This window comes from Lontra canadensis, unplaced genomic scaffold, assembly GCF_010015895.1.
Source record: "Lontra canadensis isolate GAN:19392208 unplaced genomic scaffold, GSC_riverotter_1.0 scaffold111, whole genome shotgun sequence".
NCBI lineage: Eukaryota > Metazoa > Chordata > Mammalia > Carnivora > Mustelidae > Lontra > Lontra canadensis.
The window spans coordinates 6,161,136-6,184,396 of record NW_022631105.1 but is presented as its reverse complement, the minus strand read 5'-3'; the positions used below and the strand labels follow the sequence as shown (position 1 = coordinate 6,184,396).

The 23,261-nt window shown below is 63.1% G+C and overlaps 1 protein-coding gene across 1 annotated transcript in view; it reads left to right on the top strand.

Annotated features, from left to right (window-relative positions):
- LOC116856703 (SCO-spondin-like) overlaps positions 1-23,261 on the top strand; it is a 51,652-nt gene that overhangs the window by 19,883 nt on the left and 8,508 nt on the right. The window contains exons 44-85 of the mRNA XM_032840235.1: positions 335-396; positions 484-572; positions 1,162-1,219; positions 2,138-2,344; positions 2,533-2,763; positions 3,524-3,694; positions 3,776-3,940; positions 4,682-4,861; positions 4,981-5,103; positions 5,244-5,373; positions 5,457-5,582; positions 5,736-5,827; positions 6,803-6,976; positions 7,320-7,484; positions 8,285-8,537; positions 9,557-9,603; positions 9,756-9,926; positions 10,223-10,354; positions 10,593-10,738; positions 12,012-12,106; positions 12,749-12,801; positions 12,971-13,177; positions 13,303-13,473; positions 13,576-13,655; positions 14,697-14,866; positions 15,380-15,426; positions 15,540-15,731; positions 15,822-15,992; positions 16,252-16,452; positions 16,786-16,882; positions 16,992-17,191; positions 17,549-17,715; positions 18,997-19,157; positions 19,343-19,566; positions 19,692-19,733; positions 19,903-20,058; positions 20,577-20,786; positions 20,955-21,122; positions 22,142-22,273; positions 22,361-22,607; positions 22,870-23,022; positions 23,103-23,149. Coding sequence (XP_032696126.1) covers positions 335-396; positions 484-572; positions 1,162-1,219; positions 2,138-2,344; positions 2,533-2,763; positions 3,524-3,694; positions 3,776-3,940; positions 4,682-4,861; positions 4,981-5,103; positions 5,244-5,373; positions 5,457-5,582; positions 5,736-5,827; positions 6,803-6,976; positions 7,320-7,484; positions 8,285-8,537; positions 9,557-9,603; positions 9,756-9,926; positions 10,223-10,354; positions 10,593-10,738; positions 12,012-12,106; positions 12,749-12,801; positions 12,971-13,177; positions 13,303-13,473; positions 13,576-13,655; positions 14,697-14,866; positions 15,380-15,426; positions 15,540-15,731; positions 15,822-15,992; positions 16,252-16,452; positions 16,786-16,882; positions 16,992-17,191; positions 17,549-17,715; positions 18,997-19,157; positions 19,343-19,566; positions 19,692-19,733; positions 19,903-20,058; positions 20,577-20,786; positions 20,955-21,122; positions 22,142-22,273; positions 22,361-22,607; positions 22,870-23,022; positions 23,103-23,149 — 6,113 coding nt within the window. The remainder of the gene's footprint in view (positions 1-334; positions 397-483; positions 573-1,161; positions 1,220-2,137; positions 2,345-2,532; positions 2,764-3,523; positions 3,695-3,775; positions 3,941-4,681; positions 4,862-4,980; positions 5,104-5,243; positions 5,374-5,456; positions 5,583-5,735; positions 5,828-6,802; positions 6,977-7,319; positions 7,485-8,284; positions 8,538-9,556; positions 9,604-9,755; positions 9,927-10,222; positions 10,355-10,592; positions 10,739-12,011; positions 12,107-12,748; positions 12,802-12,970; positions 13,178-13,302; positions 13,474-13,575; positions 13,656-14,696; positions 14,867-15,379; positions 15,427-15,539; positions 15,732-15,821; positions 15,993-16,251; positions 16,453-16,785; positions 16,883-16,991; positions 17,192-17,548; positions 17,716-18,996; positions 19,158-19,342; positions 19,567-19,691; positions 19,734-19,902; positions 20,059-20,576; positions 20,787-20,954; positions 21,123-22,141; positions 22,274-22,360; positions 22,608-22,869; positions 23,023-23,102; positions 23,150-23,261) is intronic.

The window sequence follows — 23,261 nt, the reverse complement described above, 5'->3', positions numbered from 1 at the left end:
GCAGCAGCAGCAGCGTCCCCCAGAAGTCATGAGCAACGAAGGTTCTCAGGCCCCAGCTCAGGCCTACTGAAACAGACCCTTGAGCCTGTAACAGGAATCTGCTTTGCGAGCCCTCCAGGGGCGTTAATACGCTGAAGACCAGTGGGATGGCGACCCCTTTGTCTCATCTTAGCGGGCAGTGCCCTGCTGGAGTGCCCCAGCCCTGCCCCGCTCTGGGCCCGCCCAGAGAGGACACTGGCGCCCTGCCTGGTGGCGGGGGAGGGGAGGGGGGCTCTGAGTCGGGAGAGCCCCTGGAGTCCCTCAGTGATTTGTCTTCTTAGAGTCTGGTCCGCAGCCACGACCCCAGCCCCGACAGCTTCCACCCAGCCCGGACCGCTGCCCACCCAGCCCACGGAGGTGAGTGGGGAGCAGCAGGCCCGGCAGTGCGGGACATGGGGAGCCCCGGCCCTGGGGCCTCAGCAGCCATGTTCGCTTGCCCTGCAGTCCTCCTCCCTCTCTGCCCTGTGCTTCCCTGTGCATCCCTGGTCGACTGGAGTCGGCCTCAGCCCGGGAGCCTTCTGGGGGCCAGCCCGGTACTGGACAGGGAGCTGGAGGCCGGAACGGCCAAGAAGCACAGGGCAGAGGCCTGTGCTGGAGAATTGGGGCGATTGGAGGGGTCTTCACCAATGACTAGTGAAGTTACGCCTGCTAGCCTGGCTCCAGGCCCTCAGGCGCTCAGAGCTGGGACGAGCCCTGATTGTCCCGGGGACCCCCCAAGGATTACTGGAAAAGGCTTGAAAGACAAGGGAGTTCTGTAATGTGGAGCCCCCTGAAGAAGAGCCCCGTCAGGAACCCAGAGGGGAGAGTGATCGCGGCTCCGAGACCCCCATGCGTGGGTGCTGGGGGAAGACAGGGGCTTGGGGGGGCACAGGAGCCGAAGCAGAATCCTAGGCAGTGAGAAGAGCCCCTGAACTCCCAGTACCTGGGGTGTCCAGCCCAGAGGTGTGCAGGGCAGTGGGGCTCCTCTCCCTAACTCTACCCTGCCCTTTGGGGACAAGGGAGGGTCTGGGGGACCAAGGAGCACTCCAGTGGGAATAAGTGGGTGCCTAGTCACCTAGTCACCAAGCAGAACTGCCTTTGGGGCCCAGGCTGCATGGGTGACTGAGCCCTCTCCCTTTACAGGCTCTGGGAGAGGCTGAGCGCGGGCATCCCTTGCAAGGGTCACCCATACCCGCCACAGGTAGGTGCACAAATTCCAGGCCCCTGTCCCCAGGCCCCAGGGGGAGCGACCGTTACATCTCAGCAGTCAGTCTCCTGCTGACCCCTGACACCGCTCAGTGGAGCAGGGTTGCCTCCAGGAGGAAGACCTGGTCACCACGGACACCTTGGCCAAATCCTGCCCTGCCCACCCTCCTGGATTCCAGGGTTGGACGCTCCGGGCTGGCTCCCTGGGCCAAGCCTGGGACCTACAGCATGGCTGCCTTCCCCAGGCCCCTGGCTGGGACAGCTCTCCCTGGGGCAGTGGAATGCTGCCTGCGCGCCCTCCGCTCGCCCACGAATGCGGCCAGGCACCCCTTTCGGAAGGGCTTGCTGGCAGCAAATGACAGGGAGGAGGGGCTCACCAAGTCAGTGTCGTCCTAAACTGGGCGAGGAAGGAGCTCCCGGCTGGTCACGTACAGGCCTTCCGGTGGCTGCCCGGTCTGTCACCTGCTCCTTAGCCTGAGGACAGGTGTCGCAGAGCAAGGCGGGGAAGGGGTGGGCCGTTCTTCTGTGAAACGCAGATGAAGCAACTTGTACCATCCCTTGCGTCCCTAACACGCAGACCATGGGATGAATTCTAGTATGATTCTAAATCTGCTTCTAGAAAAAATGGCTGTCGTTTAACACTCATCTTTTGTCAGCAAAGAAGTCTCAAACCCCTTTCTACTGTCGCTGTCAGGAAGTCGTCAGGTGCAGGGCCTTAAACAATGTACTGTCCCCTTGACTTGGAAGCAGCCCCTTGTGTCTCCTTGAGAGGCGGGGACACATCTCAGCTCCAACCTAAGCGCTTTTCTACTTTCGTGTAAACCCTCTCATGCTCCTTGGACTACGGAGTCCTACTTCATCGGTGATCCAAAGCCCCTCCGAAGGGGCAGGGTCTGGTCTGTCCTCATCCCAGAGCCTGGATGCCCTCCCGAGAGCCTGGGTCTGCTTCATGTCACGGGTGGGGAGCTGGCGGGCCTCATCCCTCCCTCTCCTGCACCTGCAGGGAAGGGGCCAGTGACTTGGGCCCCAGCTTCCGAGCCTCCTTACTTGAGTCCTGGGGAACCTGTGCAGATGGTGACCACCACCCCCACATCCCAGGTGACAACAGTGGCCCCTGCTGGTAAGATTCTGTGGTCTTCTGCTTGCTCAGCCCGTGCATCCCAACAACATTCCTGTTGGAGAAACAGAGGCTCCGGGGGGGTTAGCCACTTGGCTCAAGATGGCACACCTTGAGGTCAGGGTTGTGGAAGGACTTGGGCCACACCTCCTGAAACAGCTCACTTTGACTTTTCCATGGTCCCATGAGAGGGAGGAAGTGGGGGCACACCAGACGTCGGGAGGAGGGAGGATGCGGTGGGCAGGTGTCCCGTCAGTCGGCTGCGGTGGTGCCCACAGGCCAGAGCATCGCCCCAGAGCCCTTCCCACCTGCGCGGTGCAGCCCAGGCCAGGTGCCCTGTGAGGTGCTGGGCTGCGTGGAGCAGGGACAGCTGTGTGATGGCAGGGAGGACTGTCTGGACGGCTCTGACGAGAGCCACTGTGGTAAGCAGGGGGCCCTCAGGGCACCCTGGAGGGTTTGCAGTCACGGGGGTGACAGTGGCCAGAGGGCTTTAGGTTTGGGGAATTCTCTGCCTCCTATTCTGAGCTCATCTGGGAAGGAAATGTGAGAGGCGGTGGGTAGCAGAGAGTGAAAAGAAACAGCCAGGAATGTGTGTGTTTTGGGGGACGGTCAAAAGGGGAAACGGGACAGTTTCCAGTCCTAGCCTGTTTCATAAACCGTGTCTGATCTTTGAGGGGATTCCTCTAACTATCCGTCCATCCACCCGTCTACCATCCAAATATCCACCCACGCACCACTCACCCGTCCATCCTCCAGCCTTCCAACATTCACTCATTCCCATTCATTCCCCATCCATCTGTCCGTCCGTCCATCCATCCAAAGCAGATCGCTGTGCTCAAAACCTAGTCTCACAATCAGGGAAGGAGCACCCCTAGGAGCGCCCGTTGAAGAAGAGGGTCTCCGAGGAAGGAGCTGTTTTCTAGACACCCTCTCTCTGGACACTCAGAGCCATTAGCAAGCAGTGGCTGTGTGAGGGCCTCTAGCAAGCACAGCACCCCGCCCCCCCCGCCGCCATTCTTACCCACACAGAGCAGAGAGAAGCCTGCATGGGGCGCGCGGGAAGCTTCAGGAGGCACGACCTCGGCCAACAAGCTGCCGCGTTCTTGGCCTGAGGTTGAAGGGGCTGTTTATCACCGGCTCAGGAATCACTCACGCGGCCCCCTTCCCCAGCCTCATGGGCAGCGAGCCCTGTGCCCTTCACGGTGCCCACCAAGGCCCTGGCCAGACTGCTGGCCTCGCGAGCCCCCTGCTCCCCGAGCCAGCTGAGCTGCGGTAGTGGGGAGTGCCTGCCGGCTGAGCGGCGCTGTGACCTGCGGCCAGACTGCCAGGACAGCTCAGACGAGGACGGCTGTGGTACGTGCCTGGCCGGGGGACACCACTGAGGGCCCTGCCCCTGCGTGGGCCTCCTCTGAGTCCCCCCATTTCCCCCTACAGTGGACTGTGGGCTGGCGCCCTGGTCTGGCTGGAGCGGCTGCAGCCGCACCTGCGGGCCGGGCCTCGCCTTCCAGCGCCGGGACCTGCTGCGGCCTCCCCTGCCCGGGGGCAGCTGCCCGTCCAACAGGCTCCGCGGCCAGCCCTGCTTCGTGCAGGCCTGCCCAGGTAACCAGCACCCAGGCCTCCTCAGGAACCCCTGGGGGGTGTGGGACACCTGCCTTGGTCTCCCTTCCAAGACCCACACGAGAGGGATGCCCTTGCCCTCCTGGGGACCCCAGGTCCAGGCTCCTCTCTGGGGCTCTAGGAGGACAGCCCCTTCTGATGTCCCAGCTTCATGCCTTGTGCCTCCAGAAGCCTGCACCTGGCCCTGCCCTTTGCCCTTTTCCTGCTTGAGTGGTTCTGGTCCTTAACCTTGAGTGTGGGAACTAGAGCCGCAGACCCTTTCCCATTTCAGAGTTAGGGTGTTACTAGGCTGTGCCTAGGACCTGGAGCCCTTCTTTTCTGTCGACCTGAGGGAGTAGCACCCACCTTGCCTCTGCGTTGCAGAGAGCGGTTTCCTGCATGGGGTGGCGGGGTGTCTTGTGAGCCCCCGCACCTGGACTCCTAAGCTGGTTTCTGTCTGCTGCCACCAAGTGGTGCCCTGCTCCAGAATTCCTACTGTCCCGGCTTTTTCCCTGCGACCAGATCCTTTATCCTGCGAGGCAGCCAGAGCTCTTTGCTTCGGTCCACCCACCTAGGGGAGGTTTCCCGGGCAGGAGAGGAAGCTGTGGCGTCCCGGTGGTGCTGCCCTAGGCCACCCAGCTGGCATTGTCCAAGCTTGTCTCTGCTGTGCCTCCTGCTCTCTCTGGCGCCATCTGTGTCTCCCTGAGCTGACCTGGTCCGTGTCCGTTCTTTCTTCCCACACAGTGGCTGGGGCATGGGCTGCCTGGGGGGCCTGGGGGCCCTGCAGCGTCTCCTGTGGGGGTGGCCATCGGAGTCGCCAGAGGAGTTGTGTGGACCCCCCGCCCAAGAATGGTGGTGCCCCCTGCCCCGGGGCCTCTCACGAAGGGGCACCCTGCGCCCTGCAGCCCTGCCCAGGGGATGCGGGTAAGGGAGCTGGGCTGGGCAGGGGCACCCGAGGGTGGGGCCCCGTGGGGATGGGGCTGTTGGGAAGGTCACTGGGCCTCCTGTGATACGCACCCCACCTAGCGTCCATCTCCCGCCAGGCTGTGGGCCAGGCCGAGTGCATGTTAGTGCTGAGCTCTGCCGGAAGGGGCTGGTGCCACCGTGTCCGCCCTCCTGCTGGGACCCTGAGGCCAACAGAAGTTGCAGTGGGCCCTGTCTGGAGGGTGAGGCACACCCTGCAAGCAGGAATGGGGCGGGCAGAGCCCTCAGGGGGAGTGTGGGGTGCTTGGAGGCCCTCCATCTCCAGCCTCCCCTCCCCATTCCCCCCTTTTTGGGGCTGAGTGCCCTCCTGCCTACACCCCAGGATGCCGCTGCCCCCCTGGGCTGCTCCTCCATGATGCTCGCTGCCTGCCGCTCTCCGAGTGCCCTTGCCTCGTGGGTGAGGAGCTGAAGAAGCCGGGGGCGCCCTTTGTCCTGGACAACTGCAGCCGCTGGTGAGGGTGTCTACTGTGCTGGGGAGGACCTGGGTCAGGCCACCAGCCAGTCCCGACCTCCTCTGCCTCCTCCTCCCCTGCAGCGTGTGTGAGAACGGGGCCCTGCTGTGTGAACCCCGGGGATGCCCTGTGCCCTGCGGCTGGTCAGCCTGGTCCTCCTGGGGTCCCTGTGACCGCTCCTGTGGCTCTGGAGTGAGGGCCAGGTTCAGGTGCGCAGGGTGGAGCTATTGGTGTGTGTGGGGGGGGGAGTATGGGAGGAGGAAGGAAAGGAGGTGGTAGAGGGAGGGTGGTGGTTGGAGGACAGGTGAACAAGGAAGACAGGAGTGCGGGCGGGCTGTTCAGGGGGATGTTTCTCCCCCCAGATCCCCTTCCAACCCTCCGGCTGCTTCCGGGGGTGCCCCGTGTGACGGCGACAGACAGGAGCTGCAGGCCTGCCACATGGAGTGCAGGATAGGTACAGCCAGGAGCTGGGACAGGAGCCAGGATGCAGGAGCCTGCTTCCCGCCTCCCCCCGAACGACCCCCGGCTCCCCGCCTCCGCCGGGCTTGCCTCCCTCCTCTCAGTTGCTGCCCTAGGAACACAGCACGATCTCCGGGGCCGCTGGTCACCTGCATGGTGGTCAGTGCGGCCTTCTGGTCTCAGAGGCAGCCCTGGAAGGAGCCTTGGTGCCAGGGGTCTTGTCGGGGACCAGACGGAGGGTGGGTCCCAGGCAGTATCCTTCTCCCACACAGGCAGCCCAAGTGCCAGAAGCAGGCTGATCTTGGGGGAGCAGGGTGTCTGAAAGCAGGGGTGAAGCTGCTCCTCTGGCCGAGCCTGTGAGGCTGGGGCGGGGGCAGGGTGGCAATCAGAGCACAGACACCAGATGAAGGAGCCCAGACTGTTTCCCAGGGTCCCCTTCTGCAGAACAGGTGAGGCAGACACTCTGCAGAGCAGGCGGGGCGGGCGGGGGGCGGAGGTGAGAAGAGGAGTCGGGGCTTGGGCATGGGTCCGTGGGTCTGGGCCAGGCTCTTGCAGCAGGGGTGGGAAGAAGGGGCCAGCGGAGCATGGTGTCCGACTGACAGGTGTCTGCGGGGGCTTGGGCTCCCAGCATTGAAGCTGAGTGAAGGACAGGTATTCAGAAGACTCTGGAAGGCTTGATCTGGGGGAAGATGTGTGGGTGGGTAGGGGACATGAGGTGCAGCTGCGCCCACAGATGGAGGTGGCCTGGGCTGGAGCTTGGCTAAGCAGGAGGCTGTGCTTTGCGAGTGAGACCTGGGCCCAGGGCTGGGGGTCCCAGAGGGGCAGAGACCACGCCTGAGCCCAGAGAGGCACTCCCCGTCTCCACGAGTCCTTCCCCGGCCCCCACAGCTTCTCAGACCAGACCCAGCCTCCCAAGCCTCCCAGCCCTGCCAGGACCCCTGTGTGGAAGGCCTGCCCTTTCCCCCTCCAGAGCTGCTGGGCTGGACCTCCTGGGCACCCTGGTCCTCCTGCTCCCAGAGCTGCCTCGCCGTGGGAGGAGGCCCTGGTTGGCGCAGTCGTTCCCGGCTCTGCCCCAGCTCCACGAACGCGTCCTGCCCAGGAGAGGCCACCCAGGAGGAGGTCTGCAGCCCCCCTGTGTGCCCAGGTATGTCCCCCGCTGTCCCGGGAGTGGCCGGGGCACCAGGATGGGATGAGGAGCAAAGGGGAAGAATGACCCCTTGGGCAGGTTTTAAACACCTGGGGCGTGGGGGGCACAGGGACTAGAGCAGACCTGTTATCCCGAACCGTCTCCTCCGCCCCCGGCCTATGACTGACAGGGTGGGCGTCGCCTGAAGGGGTGTTTGGGCCAGCCTGGGACGGGGACGCAGCGGAAGCTGCAGTCAAGATCCTGCACACTTGGCACAGCCCAGCCGCCTGCGCCCCACCCCCTGCCCACACCTTCGCCCGCACCCAGCGCCCACTGTGATGCACTTGGCTCTTCCTGACAGTGCTAAGCACCTGGGGTCTGTGGGCTCCGTGGTCCACCTGCTCGGCCCCCTGTGACGGAGGCGTCCAGATACGTGGGCGCAGCTGCTCTGGTTCCACTCCCGGTGACCCTGAGTGCCAGGGACCTCACAGCCAGACCAGGGATTGCAACACTCAGCCCTGCGCAGGTGCCAGCCTCTCTCCCCTCCCACCCTGCGCTTCTCTACCAGCCACGCCCTTCTCTGCCAGTTAAGCCCTGGGGGATGCAGACCTCTCTGCACCCCACCTTCCCACAACCCTGCCCTCCGGCTCCAGGACAGGCCATATCCTGAGCTAACGGGCTGCCGAACTTCCTCGTCTCCCTCCTCTGGCTCCTGTACCCTGGGCACTAGGCATGGGCTGTGGCCCAGGGCTCAGGCTCTTTGCCCCTCCCTGCCCAAGGTCTCCTTCCCAGGCCTGCAGCTCAGAAACACAGAGCCACTCACTGCAGGAATTGTGAGAAGCAGAGCCTGCCTGTCTTTAGAAGCCCCTGGCCCCATCTCCCTCACCTTTCTCTATTGAGCCCCATCCTGGCCCAGGGACTGCTCTGCTTTCAAGGACATTTGTGTTGGGGGAGCCTGGGTGGTGTCGTGAGTTGAGCATCCCACTCTTGGTTTCGGGCCCTGGGATCGAGCCCTGTGTCAGGCTTTTAGCTTAGTACGGAGTCTATTTAAGACTCTCTCTCCCTCCCTCTCTGTCCCCCACCCCCTGCAAATAAAAATAAATCTTAACAAATAAAAAAAAGAAAAGGATGTTTGTGTTGCAGTTAGGCAAAAATATGAATCTTTCCTGGTGCAGGAGTGAACCTGCCCAGGAGGGAGGTGGGAGGGGCTTCCTCTGGCTTCTCGGTCCTGCTCCTGGGTTCCCTGCATGCAGCTTCCTCTCGCCCCTCCCTCTCCTGACCCTTTCCTCCTGCCCATGCTGAGACCCGCTCTGTCTTCCCGTCCAGCTCAGTGCCCGGGGGACATGGTGTTCCGCTCAGCAGAGCAGTGCCAGCGGGACGGGGGCCCCTGCCTTCAGCTGTGCCTGGCTCAGGATGCTGGGGTCGAGTGCACCAGCTTCTGCACCCCTGGCTGCACCTGCCCGCCTGGCCTCTTCCTGCACAACGCCAGCTGCTTGCCCCGCAGTCAGTGCCCCTGCCAGCTGCGTGGGCAGCTCTACGCCCCGGGAGCACAGGCTCAGCTGGATTCCTGCAACAACTGGTAGGCCACCAGCGTCCGGCGAGCATGGGGGACGGGGCTTGGTGGCCCCAGGGCTGGACAGGCGTGGACACACACCCCGGGGGTCGGGTCACCTCCGTGGTGCCAGGCCTGGGCCCCAGGAATACCAAAGCCTGCTCTCCAGGCTGGGCATCTGTGGGGAGACTGAGGCTTGGATCAGTGTGGCGATTTGTGAAGGAAGCAGGGGCTGGAGAGGGTCTTCTAGCCTCCCCTTCCAGTCACCTGGGCTTCCCTTTCCTGAATGTTCTTCCCTACCTGGGATCCCCTTGATTTCTGCTCAAAAACCTTGAAGCTGACACTGGGCTCTTCCAGCAGGGGACGCCCTCCTCCTTTCTCCCCACATTTTTGTTTCTTTTTTTTTTTTTTTTTTTTTTTTTTAACCTTTCAATTCATTTTCTCCATTCTCCATGTTCCTCTTCCCAATCCCGGGCCCCCCACTCCCCCTGGCATGCTTCCTCTCCTCTGCCCCCTTTCTCTTCTTCTTTTTCTCTCAGATTCTTTTTCTGGAATTTCCATGTACTTGAGTGGTGGGCTTCAAACCACTGGAGAGAAGTAAAAGGGAAGGAAAGTGCACAGTTCTTCCCAAGAGGCTCAGGCTAGGGTCTTCTCTTTCTAAATCGCTCCTACCTGGCCCTGAGGAGCTGTTCAAAGTCCTTTCCAAAGGACTTTCCAAATTACTGTTGCTAGTAATAACTAGCAACAGAATGAAATATGTAAAGGGGAGTCTTTGATCAAAGTGAGTGAGGAAGGACAGCACAGTGCCCGGCCATCAGGGAGCCCGTGGAGGGCGGGACTAGGTGGGAGGGACCAGAGGAAAAACCTCGGTCACCTCCTGAAGTTCGAGGGGGACACGCACCAACTCGATTTACTTTCTAGACCATCCTTTGGGTTTTTCTTCTGTGCGGTGGGTGCGGTGGTGCTGGCCGTGTCCCCTTGGGGACAGGTGCACAGAGCCCCATGGGGCAGGGTCTGACTGGCCCCAACGGGTTCTCTCTCTGCAGCACCTGCGTCTCTGGTGAGATGGCGTGCACCTCGGAGCCCTGCCCAGGTACCCCTGATGCCCAGGAATCTGCAGTGGCGGGTCCTCAGGGGTGTAGAGGATGCTGGCCATAAAGGATGGTGCTCTGGGGAAGCTAGGGCCCGGGCACGGCTTGGCCTGGCTTCATAGCCTCTGTGCCCCTCCCCACCCCCACCCTGCAGTGGCCTGTGGCTGGAGCCCCTGGACTCCGTGGAGTGTCTGCAGCCGCAGCTGTGACGTGGGCCTTCGGCGGCGCTTCCGGGCGGGCACTGCGCCCCCCGCTGCCTTCGGGGGTGCTGCGTGCCAGGGCCCCAACATGGAGGCCGAATTCTGCAGCCTGCGGCCATGTCGGGGTAAGAGCTAGGACCAAGGCCCCCAGAATCCTCCGGAGAGGAGCCAGTAATACCCCCAGTCACTTCCCCCAGACCCCAAGAGAGGTACAAGGATCTACCCTTAAAGACGCCAGGAAAGGTCCCCAGAGAGCCCCAAGAGTCATTCCCCGCTCCGGGCTGAGAGGGAGTGAGGCCTCCGGCAGTGGGCCATGATGCCGCGGGTGTGAGAAGGGGGGTGCCTAGGGTGTCTGGGTGGAGGAGGGGGGGTGTGGTGCGCATGGGAGGTAGGGCCCGCAGTGACCTGACTGCCACCCCAGGTCCCAGTGGGGAGTGGGGCCCCTGGTCCCCGTGCTCTGTGCCCTGCGGCGGCGGCTACCGGAACCGCACCCGGGGCGGTGGCCTGAATGGCCGTGTGGACTTCTCTGCCTGCGGGCTGCAGCCCTGCACCGGTGAGGGCCGTGCCCAACTGCCACACTGTTCCCCGACCCTCCATAATCATCCCGCCCAACCCAGGGTCCTGTCAACCCCTCCCTGTCACCCCAGAGACCCCTCTCCCAGAGCTCCTATGGGTTCCTGCGACCTCCCCCGCCACCCCGGCCACACCTAGAACCAATGCCTCTCCTGGGTGGGGAGCCCGGGGCAGAGTTGACTGTGCCTGGGCTGGGCTGTCAATTCCTGTGTTCCCAGGGCCCGTGCCTGGTGTGTGTCCCAGGGGCAAGCGGTGGCTGGACTGCGCCCAGGGCCCTGCCTCCTGTGCAGAGCTCAGTGCCCCTCAAGGGACAAACCAGACCTGCCTTCCCGGCTGCTACTGCCCATCTGGGACTCTCCTGCTGGTGAGCGTCTTTCCTGACCTGACCTCCACGGGACCTGGGCAGGGGCAGAACCAAAGGCACGGGGCTTCAGAGTCAAGGGAAAAGCACTGAATTCAGGGGTCACGGCTCCACTCTGCCAGCAGCCAGCAGGTGACCCTGCGTGAGTCACATTCATGCTTCCATGAGCCTCTCGTCTCCTATTTGTGAAATGATGATAGGTCAAGAAGATCTTTACGGTTCGTGCCTACTTGAGCGCTCTGTTCTCTTACGTTCTTGGCTTTTTATCGAGCGCCTGGCCTGCTTAGTCTTAGGGGGGCTACGCCGTGGGGAGAAAGTAGACTCTGCCCTCCAGGAGCCTCTGGTCTGGGGAAACCAGACCAGAGCACCTAGAATGAAGGTGGGACCATCCCCACACAGCAAGTGAGCTTTGCGTAGTGTGGAGCTCGGGAGGCAGCCTGGCAGGGGCTGGGTCAGTGGCAGGGGGCTTCCTGGAGGAGGTGATCCTGACTGGACTGTCCGAGATTGCAGGGTGTGGAGAGCTGGAGGTGGCACTACTGTTGGAAGGCAGTGGGAACCAGGCTGGAAGTGAGGTGGGGGTCATGGAATCTGGACAGAAGCTTGTGGGGAGGTGGGGAGGGCTTAGAGAGGTGCTGCTGAAGCCTGGGCTGTGAGCAAGGGGCTGGACTCCAGTGGGGTCTGAGTTCAGATCAGACTCTTCTACTAGGAGCTCTCTGACCTCGGGCTGTGTAGTCTTGTGCCTCAGTCTCTTCATTTGTCAAATTGAGGTGATAACAGGCCTCACCATTGGGGTACGTAAAAGGCTGTGGTGCCTCCCAGGGCCTGGCACCCACCTCAGTACACTTGACTTTGAATCATGTGCTACTGGGTGGCAGTTTCTTAAACTTTAAGACAGTAGCAACTTTTGTCCAAATTTCATGTATGTGTAACTTCATCGGTTTCTATTTTCTTGATGAAATGTGCAATTGTTTTTAAACACTTGTCCTACACATCGCAAGATGCGTGTTCTTTTAGCTGGTTCCAGGGGCGTTTGACAGTTCAGTCCCCGTCCTGCAATCGGAGATGGTCTTTCGCTCCAGAGACTGGGGGTCCACGCCCCTCGCCACGGTTCCTATAACCCTGGTGGCAGTGGGAGCAGAAGGGCCGTTTGTGGAAGGAGTGTGGGTGGCATTGGAGGGTGGGAGCCTGGGAGGGGGTGCTGGGTTCTGACTGTGGGGAGCAGGCCGGACCAGACCCACCTAGAATCCGGAAGATGATGGAAGGTTTTTGGTTCCAGAACAACGTGTGTGTGCCCTCCCAGGACTGCCCCTGTGCCCATGGGGGGCGCCTTTATCCCCCGGGCAGTGTGGTGCTTCGTCTCTGCGAGAACTGGTGAGGACCCCCCACCCGTGGCCGTGACCCGTGAGCACCTTGCTTCCCCCCTCAATGCCAGGGGATGCCGGCCTCCAGGGGGCCGTGGAGCTGTCCCTTGCCCCCCAGGCAGAGCTGTCGAGCTCCCTGAGGCCCTCGCCCATGCCCTTCCAGCCCATCCTTTCTCCCCCCACCCGTCTCGGTCCACTGTGCACCGCAGATCCGGGATGTGACCTCTCACACTCCAGGAGACCAGATATCCCAGATCAAGGAGTCAGCAGCGCGGTTCCTGCTGAGGGCTGTGGGGCAGAATCTGCCCAGGTCCTGCTGTTCTGTGGTTGCTGGTGATCCTTGGCTCTTCCTTGGCTTGTGGCTGCACCCCTGCATGCCGCCTTCCCGGGGCCACCTCCTCCTCGTGGGCCCCTCCTCACGTTGGTCCCTCTATGCACATCTGCGCTGAGTCCAGATGTCCCCTTTGTAGGACAAGTCATGTTGGACCAGGGCCACCCTAGTGCCTTCCCTGTAACTTGAGCACCTCTGTGAAGACCTTTCACCAAATAAGATCACATTCTGAATCCTGGGTGTTCAGGCGTCAATGAAGGAATTTGCGGGAACACGCGTCAGCCTGTGACAGCACCGTGACCTTTTGCTGTTTTCTTCCAGCTCCTGTGTTTCTGGGCTTATCACCCACTGCATCTCCTGGCCCTGTGAGGAGGGTGAGAAGGGGGCCCCCACGCCCGACGGTGCGCCCTGCCAGCTCCCTGTCAGGGGAGGAAAGCTTGGTTGGAGTGGGGGGGAAGGGAGGAGGGGCGGTCTGCCTAGGCCAGTGCCTCCAGCCTACGCTCACTCCATCCCCACTCTGCCTTTCCCTCCTGTGCACCCCAGGTCAGCCCACGTGGTCACCCTGGACCCCATGGAGCGACTGCTCAGCCTCCTGTGGCCCTGCCCGACGCCACCGGCACCGATTCTGCTCCGGGCCTCCCACCATGGACCCGTCTGTCCTGGCGCTGCCATCCCCACCAACCTGGCCTACCCCTCTTTGCCCAGGCCCCGACGCTGAGGAGGAACCCTGCCTCCTGCCAGGGTGTGACCGTGAGTCCCCTGGTGCCCGGGATGGTGCCATCCATGCTCTGGGGATACTTGCTGTCTTGTACCGGCTGGCCCCCCGCCGACCAACACCCCCACCCCAAGAATTGCTTCCTTTGTTGTCATCCCAGGAGCTGGGGGCTGGGGGCCTTGGGGGCCCTGGTCCAGCTGTAGCCGGAGCTGTGGGGGAGGCCTGCGGAGCCGGATGCGAGCCTGTGATCAGCCTCCACCTCAGGGCCTGGGGGATTACTGTGAGGGGCCTCGGGCCCAAGGAGAGGCCTGCCAGGCTCTGCCATGCCCAGGTACCAGCCAGGATGCGGGGACAGGGGGCAAGGAGCACTCTGGAGAGATGGGCCAGAGTGGGCCACCCACACAGCTCTCAGCCCCTCCTGTCCCTTCCCCAGTGACCAACTGCACCGCCATTCAGGGGGCGGAGTACAGCCCTTGTGGCCCTGCCTGTCCTCGCTCCTGTGACGACCTCGTGGTGAGTCCGGCTCCCTCGGAACAAACCTCCACCTGACCTCCAGCCCCAAGGGTTACTTTTGCAGGAGGGCAGGTTATGGCTTTGGGTCATGACCTCTTTGGTCCTGGGGCCGCCTCACACTGGTAGGGAGGGGTGGGATCCGTGCCCACCAGGCTGGCTCCTGTTTGTTCCAGAGGCTGTCTGAGCCTCACCCAGCAACCTTGCATTCATTATGTCAGGCCTTCCTGAATTTAAATTTAAAAATTTATTACAAAAAGAACATAAACACCTATGAAGGAATCGTCCCACTGGATCATCTTAAACACCACGAGCATTTCAGGGTGTGGACTCTGAGTGTGAGAGTACGTGGGCACGCATGTATGCATTGGTGTGCTGGTTGGGGGGACGTCCATCAACGCCTGGCCAGCACCATGGAGAGGGACAGAGGCACGCAGGTGCACAGGGTCCGATGGCACCAGGGAGCCTGCGGTGTGGGGAAGAACAGACCCGAAGCAGGGATGCCCAAGGGATGGTGCCATGAGGCCCTGCGCGGGCGTCTAAGAACGGTCAGGGAGGCGCTACAGGGGCTGAGCAGGGAGGGGAAGAGGGCCTGGGACTGACTCCTGGCTTCCCCAGGGGACCCCAGCTCCTTCCCAGGTGACCCCGTGCCCTAAGCCAGCTTTCTATTGTGCTGTCCTACGTTTTGGGGAGGTCTGGGAGATGCCTGGGTTCCCAGGCATTGGCGAGGTCCCCCATGGAACCCTCCACAGCGTTCACATTTGGAGGACACCCCCCCCCAGCCACCGGGGGCAGCCCTTCTCAGGCTCTCGTCCCCCCTCCCCACTTCTGCTCTGGGGAGGAGAGGAGGGAGAAACTGTTTGAACGTAGTGTCTATGAACCAGAGCTCGACAGCTTCCCATCTGTCCCCCTCTGCCTCCTTCATCTCGTCTTTCCTTCCCTTCATCTTTCCCCTGTGGCTCTGCGCCCACTCCCCAGAGCACCCCTCCTAGCCCCCTCCGCCCTATCTCCTGCTGACCCGCGCCCTCCCTTGTGGCCCCCCAGCACTGCGTGTGGCACTGCCAGCCCGGCTGCTACTGCCCTCCAGGCCAGGTGCTGAGTGCCGACGGGGCCCTCTGCGTGCCGCCCAGCCACTGCGGCTGCCTGGACCTGCTGAGCGGGGAGCGGCACCGGCCGGGGGCTCGGCTGCCTGGGCCCGACAGCTGCAACTACTGGTGAGGCGGACTCGTGGGCAGCTGCAGGGCCCAGGGGAGGGCGGGCCGCTCTCCTGGGTCTCAGCTGCTGCAGGTTGGACTCCCATGATCCCCGAGGAGATGCAGGCAGGCACCGATGGTTGGAAACCGAGGCATCCAGCTTGCTGTGTCTGCCCTCTGGGAGACGTGGCAGGCTGCGTGTGTGCTCAGAGGGGAAGGAGGGGTGACAGGCACAGTGTTCCTCCTCACTGTCTGGCTCCTGTCAACAGCAGACGACCTCTGGTCATTCCCCAGTAGGACACACTGGCCAGCGACCAGCAGGGAGCCCACGGGACAGCTGATGGGTCCCTGAGTAGGACAGACAGTAGGGTCTAGAGGCTCTGGAGAATGGCCGGGGGGCATCTGAGACTCTGAAGGGAAAGGGGAGCATGGCGGTAAGGGGAAAGGAAGAGGCAGTTTAGGAGGGGTGCGCGTGGAGGGCAGGGGCAGGGCTGAGCTGCTGCTCTCCTTCCCGTGCCTGTGTGCCCTGCCCAGCACCTGCTCAGAGGGGAGGCTGAACTGCACGGACCTGCCTTGCCCAGGTACGTATGTCCCAGCTCGGAGGGAAGCAAGGAAAAGTGGCCAGGGCCACCGAGAGGGCTGGAATTGGGGAAGGCATGCCTGCGCCCCAGTGCCCTTCCATCATCCCCTGCAGTGCCGGGTGGCTGGTGTTCCTGGTCGGAGTGGACGGCGTGCTCCCAGCCCTGCAGGGGTCAGACGAGGACCCGCTCCAGGACTTGCACCTGCCCCGCTCCTCGGCACGGGGGCACCCCATGCCCTGGTGAAGCAGCGGGGGCAGGGGCCCAGCATCAGAAGGAGACTTGCCCCAGCTCCCCTGACTGCCCAGGTGAGATGCCCCCACTAGTCTGCTCAAATCTCAGTGGGCTGGGCGCCTCCTAGTCCTCCTGGCACAGCTGGTTCTGTCTTCCTGGCACAGCGGATGGAGTCTGGAGCCCATGGGGACCGTGGTCTCCCTGTGACCCGTGCGTGGGGCAGTCCCAGCGAAGTCGGGAGTGTATCTGGCCCCCCACCCCCGAGGGAGGCAGGCCCTGCCCTGGGGGCTACAGGCAGAGTCGCCCCTGCCAGGACAATTCCACACAATGTCCAGGTGAGGGCTTCTGCGGAGGTCTGGGAGGGTCCCTTAGGAGGCTAGGGAGATACTGCCCCTGACCGTTGACCCCAGTATACACCTGCACGTCATTTCCTTCTTGGGGTGGCCCTTAGATCACTCACCCTGTGATCCTGGGACCAGGTGGAAGGCCAGAGCAGGTGGGGGGGCGTGGCCAGAGGCCTGGCCACCTGCGTGCTGGGACCCTTCTGGCTGGGCCCCGCTCAGCGTCACCGTCTTTGCTTCCCTCCTGCCACAGACTGTGGGGGTGGCCAGGGCCTTCTCCCATGCGGGCGGCCCTGTCCCCGCTCCTGCCAGGACCTGTCTCCTGGGAGCATGTGCCAGCCAGGTCTGACGGGCTGCCGGCCCAGCTGTGGGTGCCCCCCCGGCCAGCTGTCGCAGGATGGCCTTTGTGTGCCTCCCGCCCGCTGCCGCTGCCACTACCAGCCTGGAGCCATGGGTCAGTGCTTCCCCTTGCCCTCTCCCAGGGACCCCCCCCCAAGCACTGCAGTGCCTGCCTGCCTGACCTCTGCCCATGGGGCCCAGCCTGGAGTGGCAGGATGGGGACAGGCAGCCTGTCCCTTCTGATGCTCCGGGCGTTCATCTCCCGGACATCCCACGGCATCCCGGGCCTGCCCTGGGTTCAGGCTTCCATCTCCCAGGCCCAGGATCTGGGGCATCAGGGGCTGAAGAATGATAGGGAGGGAGGTAGAAGGCAGTGGGGTAGGTGGAGGGACTCAGGGTGGGGGGCACACTGAGCTATCTGGAGTCCCACCCCCACTCGTGCCTTCAGGGATTCCTGAGAACCAGAGCCGGTTAGCAGGGCCTGGGCTCAGCTCCTGGGAGAGGCTGGAACCTGGAGAGGTGGTGACTGGGCCCTGTGACAACTGGTGAGCCCAGGGAAGCAGGGTGGGGAGTAGGCTGCCGAGCTGGGCAGTAGGGCCCTAGGGGGGAGGTGGCCAGGGTCCTGTCTTCTGAAGTCCCCCTCCCTGTCCCCAGCACCTGTATGGAGGGCACCCTGCAGTGCCGGGAGGTGCCTGGCTGCCCTGGTCCTGGGATGTGGGGTTCCTGGGGTCCCTGGGAAGACTGCAGTGTCTCCTGTGGAGGAGGGGAGCAACTCCGCTCCCGGAGATGTGCCCGGCCCCCCTGCCCCGGGCCTGCCCGCCAGAGCCGCACCTGCCACACCCAGGTCTGCCGAGGTGAGCCCCAACCCAGGTTCTGCTCTTGACGCTCTAACTTAACTTGGATTCCCATATTGGTCTTTGACACGGACTCAGGGGTGTCTTTGACCTCTTTATCCCATCCCTGTGGGCTGCCCTCTCCCTGGGGCAAGTGCAGGAGGAAGTAGCCAGATTCAGGGAGGGGAACCTGTAGGAGGGTGTGACACTGGTCCTGAGGGGCACACCCCAGGGAGGCTATCGTGGGCACAACTGGGGAGCCATGGGAGGTTGGGCGCTGGGGTGAGGAGGCAGGTCGTGGGGGCATGGGGTGGGTAAAGAAGTAACCGCTCTGGGCAGCGCGGGCCAGAGCTGGCCCTGACCCAAGTGTTGCCCCAGAGGCAGGCTGCCCGGCCGGACGTCTGTACCGGGAGTGCTCGCCTGGCGAGGGGTGCCCCTTCTCCTGTGCCCACGTCACTCAGCAGGTTGGCTGCTTCTCTGCTGGCTGCGAGGAGGGCTGCCACTGCCCCATGGGCACCTTCCAGCACCGCTTGTCCTGTGTCCAGGTCAGAACCCGCGCAGCGCGGAGCCCAAGGCCCCCCTCCCTTCCCTCCCCTCCACTGCCTTTCCTCCCTCTCACCTGCAGCCGCTCACCCCTGCAGAACCTGTCCTCTGGACAGTGCCCCTCTTCCTCACATGACCCCAGGCAAGTATTTGGCCTGCGAGGTTCTCTGTAGCCTCAGCTGCCCGGTGGGTCAGGCAGTGGACAGCTGGGGTGACACCGCCGCAGGATGTCGCTGGCTTCTGGAACGGGGCCTGGCCTGGGCTCCTGCTCTTCCGCAGTGGCTCTCCCTGGCGCCCGGCTCCCGCATGGCGTCCAGCGTGGAGCCACCCGTGACTGGCGTGTGGCCGGGTGCTCCCCCTGCCACGCCCCATGCTTCCCACGCCATTGAGCCCACAGCCGGGAATTGTGGGTCCTGACCGCCCCCTGCGCCACCCCAGTGGGGAAGCATACCTTCAGCTGGACTCTGCCTGGCCCCAGACTCCTGGTCTCCTGCCAGGGGATCCAGACAGCAGGCGGGTGCCCGCTGCGCTCTGCTGAGCTCTCCAGGCGCGTGGGGATTTCATTCTCGGTCTTTTTTTTTTTTTTTAAGATTTTATTTATTTGACACAGAGAGAGAGATCACAAGTAGGCAGAGAGGCAGGCGGAGAGAGAGAGGGGAGGAAGCAGGCTCCCTGCGGAGCAGAGAGAGGCCGACGCGGGGCTCGATCCCAGGACCCTGGGATCATGACCTGAGCCGAAGGCAGAGGCTTTAACCCACTGAGCCACCCAGGTGCCCCTCGTTCCCGGTCTTTAATCCTAATCCTGAAGCCAGTGTCCAGTGGCTACCCCCACCCAGAGTTCCAGAATGCCATGCCCGGAAGGGTCTGAGGAGCCACCTGCTTGACAAAGAGCTGAAGCTGCTTGGAGAGCCACAGGGAAGGAAAGGCACACAGTTACCATAAAGCTAGGAACCAGGTGTCTGATTCCTGGCTGAGGCTCTTTCCACCTCCCTGACCCCTCCAAGTCCCACCCCGTAAGGGCCTCTGCTGACCCTGTCTGGGTCCTAGCTAAGTGCTGTATGCAGGGAAGCCGCTGGCTGTCTCGGGCCAAGCTTACAGCCACTGGTCTCTCACGTTCATGCCCCTGACTCAGAGAGTCCCACTTGCTCTAGGGAATGCTCTTCCGGGGACCCCCCAACCTCCCATGCACCTCCTCCCCGCCTCCCTTCGCAGCAGTGCCCAGGTGCAGGGAGCCACCCTGGGCCTGTGTGATGGCCCCTTCCCCTCTGCTCCCATCCTGCCAGGAGTGCCCCTGTGTGCTCACCGCTGCGCTGCTACAGGAGCTGGGAACGGCCGGCGCTGACCCTGCGGCTCGGCCCCCCATTCTGGGAGAGGGCGGTCAGCCCCTTGGGCCCGGGGATGAGTTGGGCTCAGGCCAGAGCCTTCGTATGGGCTGCAGGAACTGGTGAGGGGGTGGTGAGAGTGGGGGACATTTGGAGCCCAGGGAGGGGGAGGCACTGGCTGCCCTGCCCCTGCCCAGCCAGACCGACCTTGGCTCTGTCTCTTCACTCTTCGGGGTGGAGACCCTTGCCCACCCCTCTCTCCCAGGGTCTGTGCTGCCCGGCCCCTCACCCCCATGCCTTTCTGCAGCTCCTGTGTGCATGGGAGGCTGTCTTGCTCCATGGGGGACTGCTCCAAGGCTAGTGATCACTTCGGTCCTTGGGGGCCATGGGGCCCATGCTCCCGCTCTTGTGGTGGGCTGGGCACCCGAACCCGCAGCCGCCAGTGTGCGCGGCCCTCCCCGGCTCCAGGCAGCCAGGGCTGCGGAGGGCCCCTCCAGGACCTCAAGTACTGCCCCAGCCCGGACTGCCCAGGTGAGGGAAGCAGGAAGGGCTAGTCTGGCTGTGCTCGGGGCCTGGACGGTCCATGGGAGACCTAGCGGAGGGAAGGACTGAATCAGGTAGTGGTGGGTTTAGAACTCGGCTTTTCTTTGGCACAGGGGCTGGAGGGTCCACAGTGGAGCCAGTGACAAGTCTTCCAGGTAGCCCAGAGTCCTTGGGTCCCAGCCCCAGGCTGTCCGTACCGCTTACACATGGCCGCCTTTTGGGAAAACAAGCCCAGAGGCCCCTCTCTCCCCAGCCCTGCTTTCTGGGAGGCCAGGAACCCAGGGCTGACTCAACAGGAAATACCTCTCTCTCCTCTCCCTGCAGGTGGCTGGGGCCCGTGGTCCCCATGGTCCCCTTGCTCTCACACCTGCACAGACCCCACCCACCCTGCTTGGCGCAGCCGCACTCGCCTCTGCCTGGCAAACTGCACCAGCGGGGACCCTTCCCAGGAGCGCCCTTGCAACCTGCCCTCCTGCACAGGTGTGCCTTCCAGCCTTGACCTTTGACCCTGACCCATGTCTGAACCTCGGCCATCCCCTCTAAGCCCAGCATCCTCCCTCCAGCAGCTCATTCTGACCCCCAAGCCATGTCCAACCTTCCAACCCCAACATCTAATACCCTTGAAGCAAATACCGAGTTCTCAGCCTGATGTCGAGTCAGGAATCCATGTGTGACTCTGGACTCGGGGTGCTCTGAACCAGCCCATGCAGCTGATAGGGAGCCCTGCCAACACGGGCCAGTCCTCCCCCAAATTTCCATCCAAATCCCTCAGCATCCTGGTGAGTCTGGGACCGAGGGCCCCTGAATCCTAGTTGCCAAATCCCCACAGCAGCCAGTATCAGATCCGAAACAGGACCCCGAAGGTCTGGAGGAGGGCCCGGTGGCCTGGGTGATGCGGGGGTCTGCACTCGGGCTGAGGCTGCGGAGTCAAGGCTGGCTCCAGCTCTCCCTTCCGTCCTGTCCTGTCCCCGCCTGTCCTGTCCTGTCCCCGCCCGCAGAGCTGCCCCTGTGCCCCAGTCCTGGCTGTGTGGCTGGAAACTGTTCCTGGACCGCCTGGGCCCCATGGGAACCTTGCTCCCGAAGCTGCGGGGTGGGCCAGCAGCGCCGCCTGCGGGCCTACCGTCCCCCGGGGCCCGGCGGGCACTGGTGCCCCGACATCCTCACTGCTTACCAGGAGCGCCGCTTCTGCAACCTGCGGGCTTGCCCGGGTGAGGAGGGCTGCTGGGGACCAGTGCTTGCCCTTCCCTGGCCCCTCCCTGTGGCGCTTCTGTCTTAGCGCGGGACCCTGTCCTGGTCTCCTGGTACATGGCGTGGTGGGGGGGGGGGGGTTGTGCCTGAGCCAGATCCCTCATGTGGCCCTTCTCTCTGCCATGCAGTGCCTGGAGGCTGGTCACGCTGGAGTCCCTGGTCCTGGTGTGACCGGAGCTGCGGAGGGGGCCGATCCCTGAGGAGCCGCAGCTGCTCCAGCCCCCCACCCAAGAATGGGGGTGCCCCCTGTGTTGGGGAGAGGCACCACGCTCGGCTCTGCAATTCCTTGCCCTGTGGTATGGCGGTGGGGACATGGCATCCCTGGTGGCCTTTGCACTCTGCACAGCTCTTCCCATCCCACCCCTAATTCAACTCTCACCACACCTCGTGATGGAGACACTCAGTGACCAGCTGGGAAAACCAGGGCCCGGAAGGGGTAGATGGCGGGATGCGGCGCTACTCGGGAGGTCGCTGTGGCGGAGGCAGAGCTGCTAGGATCCATGCCCCCGCCTGCCTCCGCCCTGCACTAGAACTCGTTCTCCCAGTTTTGCCCACCCTCCAGCTCTCGAAGGATCACCCAGCCCCAGCCCGGTGGAGATTTCCAGAGGATTTGAGGGTTACTGTGAGGAGTGCGCCCGCCCCTGGCGTGTGGGCGGAGCCAGACACGCCCCGCCCAGCTTCGGCTTCTTATTGGTCCTTATTGGTCTTTCTTTGTTTCATTTTTTTTTTTAAGAGAGATCTTTTTTTGTTTTAAGATTTTATTTATTTATTTGACAGACAGGTCACAAGTAGGCAGAGAGGCAGGCAGAGAGAGAGGAAAGGAAGCAGGCTCCCCGCTGAGCAGAGAACCCGATTCAGGGCTCCATCCCAGGACCCTGGGATCATGACCTGAGCTGAAGGCAGAGGCTTTAACCCACTGAGCCACCCAGGCGCCCTCTTACTGGTCTTTCTGAGCTCCCTGACCCCATGGACCTTGGTTACTCTAAGACCTTCAGCCCTCCTGTCCCCTCCAGCCGGACACGTGTAGGTGAGCATGTTCTTAGATGCACAAATTCAGTCCAGATCAGACACTTACTGGGTTCGAGGCTGGGTGCTAGGACCCCCAGGTAGGTAAGAAGGACTCCCTGTCTTGCAGAACATCCCAATCCCAGGGGTCTCCCCAAGGCCCCTATGTTTCCATGGTCACCAACATGGGGGGAAGGATGAGAGTATAGCTTAGTGGAGGTTAAGAGTGGTTCCCGGGCAGGCAGGCGGAGGGCTTCTGAGCCCCGTTGCAAATGAGCCCTTTTGACTCTGGTCCTTCCCATCTGCTCAGAGGAGGGCTGCCCAGCAGGCATGAAGATGGTCAGCTGTGCCAACCGCTGCCCCCGCCGCTGCTCAGACCTCCAGGAGGGGCTCGCGTGTCAGGACGGCCAGGCCTGCCAGCCGGGCTGCCGCTGCTCTGACGGTAGTGGGGGGGCAGCCCCATGGTGTGGTAGGAAGGCAGGTGGGACCTGAGTGCCAGCGCAGCTCTGGAAGGCTGCCTCCCCCACAGGCTTGCTGGAGCAGGACGGTGGCTGCGTGCCAATTGGGCACTGTGAGTGTACAGATGCCCGGGGCCAGAGCTGGGCTCCGGGCAGCCGGCACCAGGAGGCCTGCGGCACGTGCACCTGCCACGCTGGGCGGCTCTCCTGCACGGCTCAGCCCTGCCCGCCACCTGTGCACTGCTCCTGGAGCCGATGGTCAGCCTGGAGTCCCTGCAGCCGCTCGTGTGGGCCTGAGGGGCAGCAGAGCCGCTTCCGGTATGGGGCTGGGCTAGGCTAGTGTCACTTCCCCCAGCCCGTCTCCCACTGCCTGGACTCAGTCTCCCTCTCTGATACAGAGCTCCTGGATCCCGCCCCTTGGTGGCACACCCTCTGTGCCCTGGCCCCAGCTTTTGTCCCTGGTTATCCTTGCTTTCTTTAGCCGCCCCAGGTTTGCATGTCAGGTGTGTCACCAGGAGAGGGAGGAGTGATGAAGGCCCCCGGGCCATCTCTCAGCCTCTCTGCCCTGGGCCCCACCCAGGTCCTCCACATCCGGCTCATGGGCCCCAGAGTGTCGGGAGGAGCAGTCCCAGAGCCAGCCCTGCCCTCAGCCCCCGTGCCCACCCCTGTGCCTGCAGGGTGCCCGCCTCCACACCCTGGGGGACAGCTGGCTGCAGGGCGAATGCCGACAGTGGTAAGCCTGGGGCGGGAGCGGGGTGGTCTGTCAGGTCCTGCTGGGGGACAGCAGACCTGAGTCCAGCTTCCTCCCCTCAGCTCCTGCACCCCGGAGGGCATCATATGTGAAGACGTGGAGTGTGCAGGTTTGGGGTTTCATCCCAGTGCCCCTTCTAGCCTCAGGGGCCATTTGCTTGCTCCGTGTCACATTTCCTTCCCAGGAGGGAAGGAAGGGAGGTGCTGCCACTCCCTCTACCA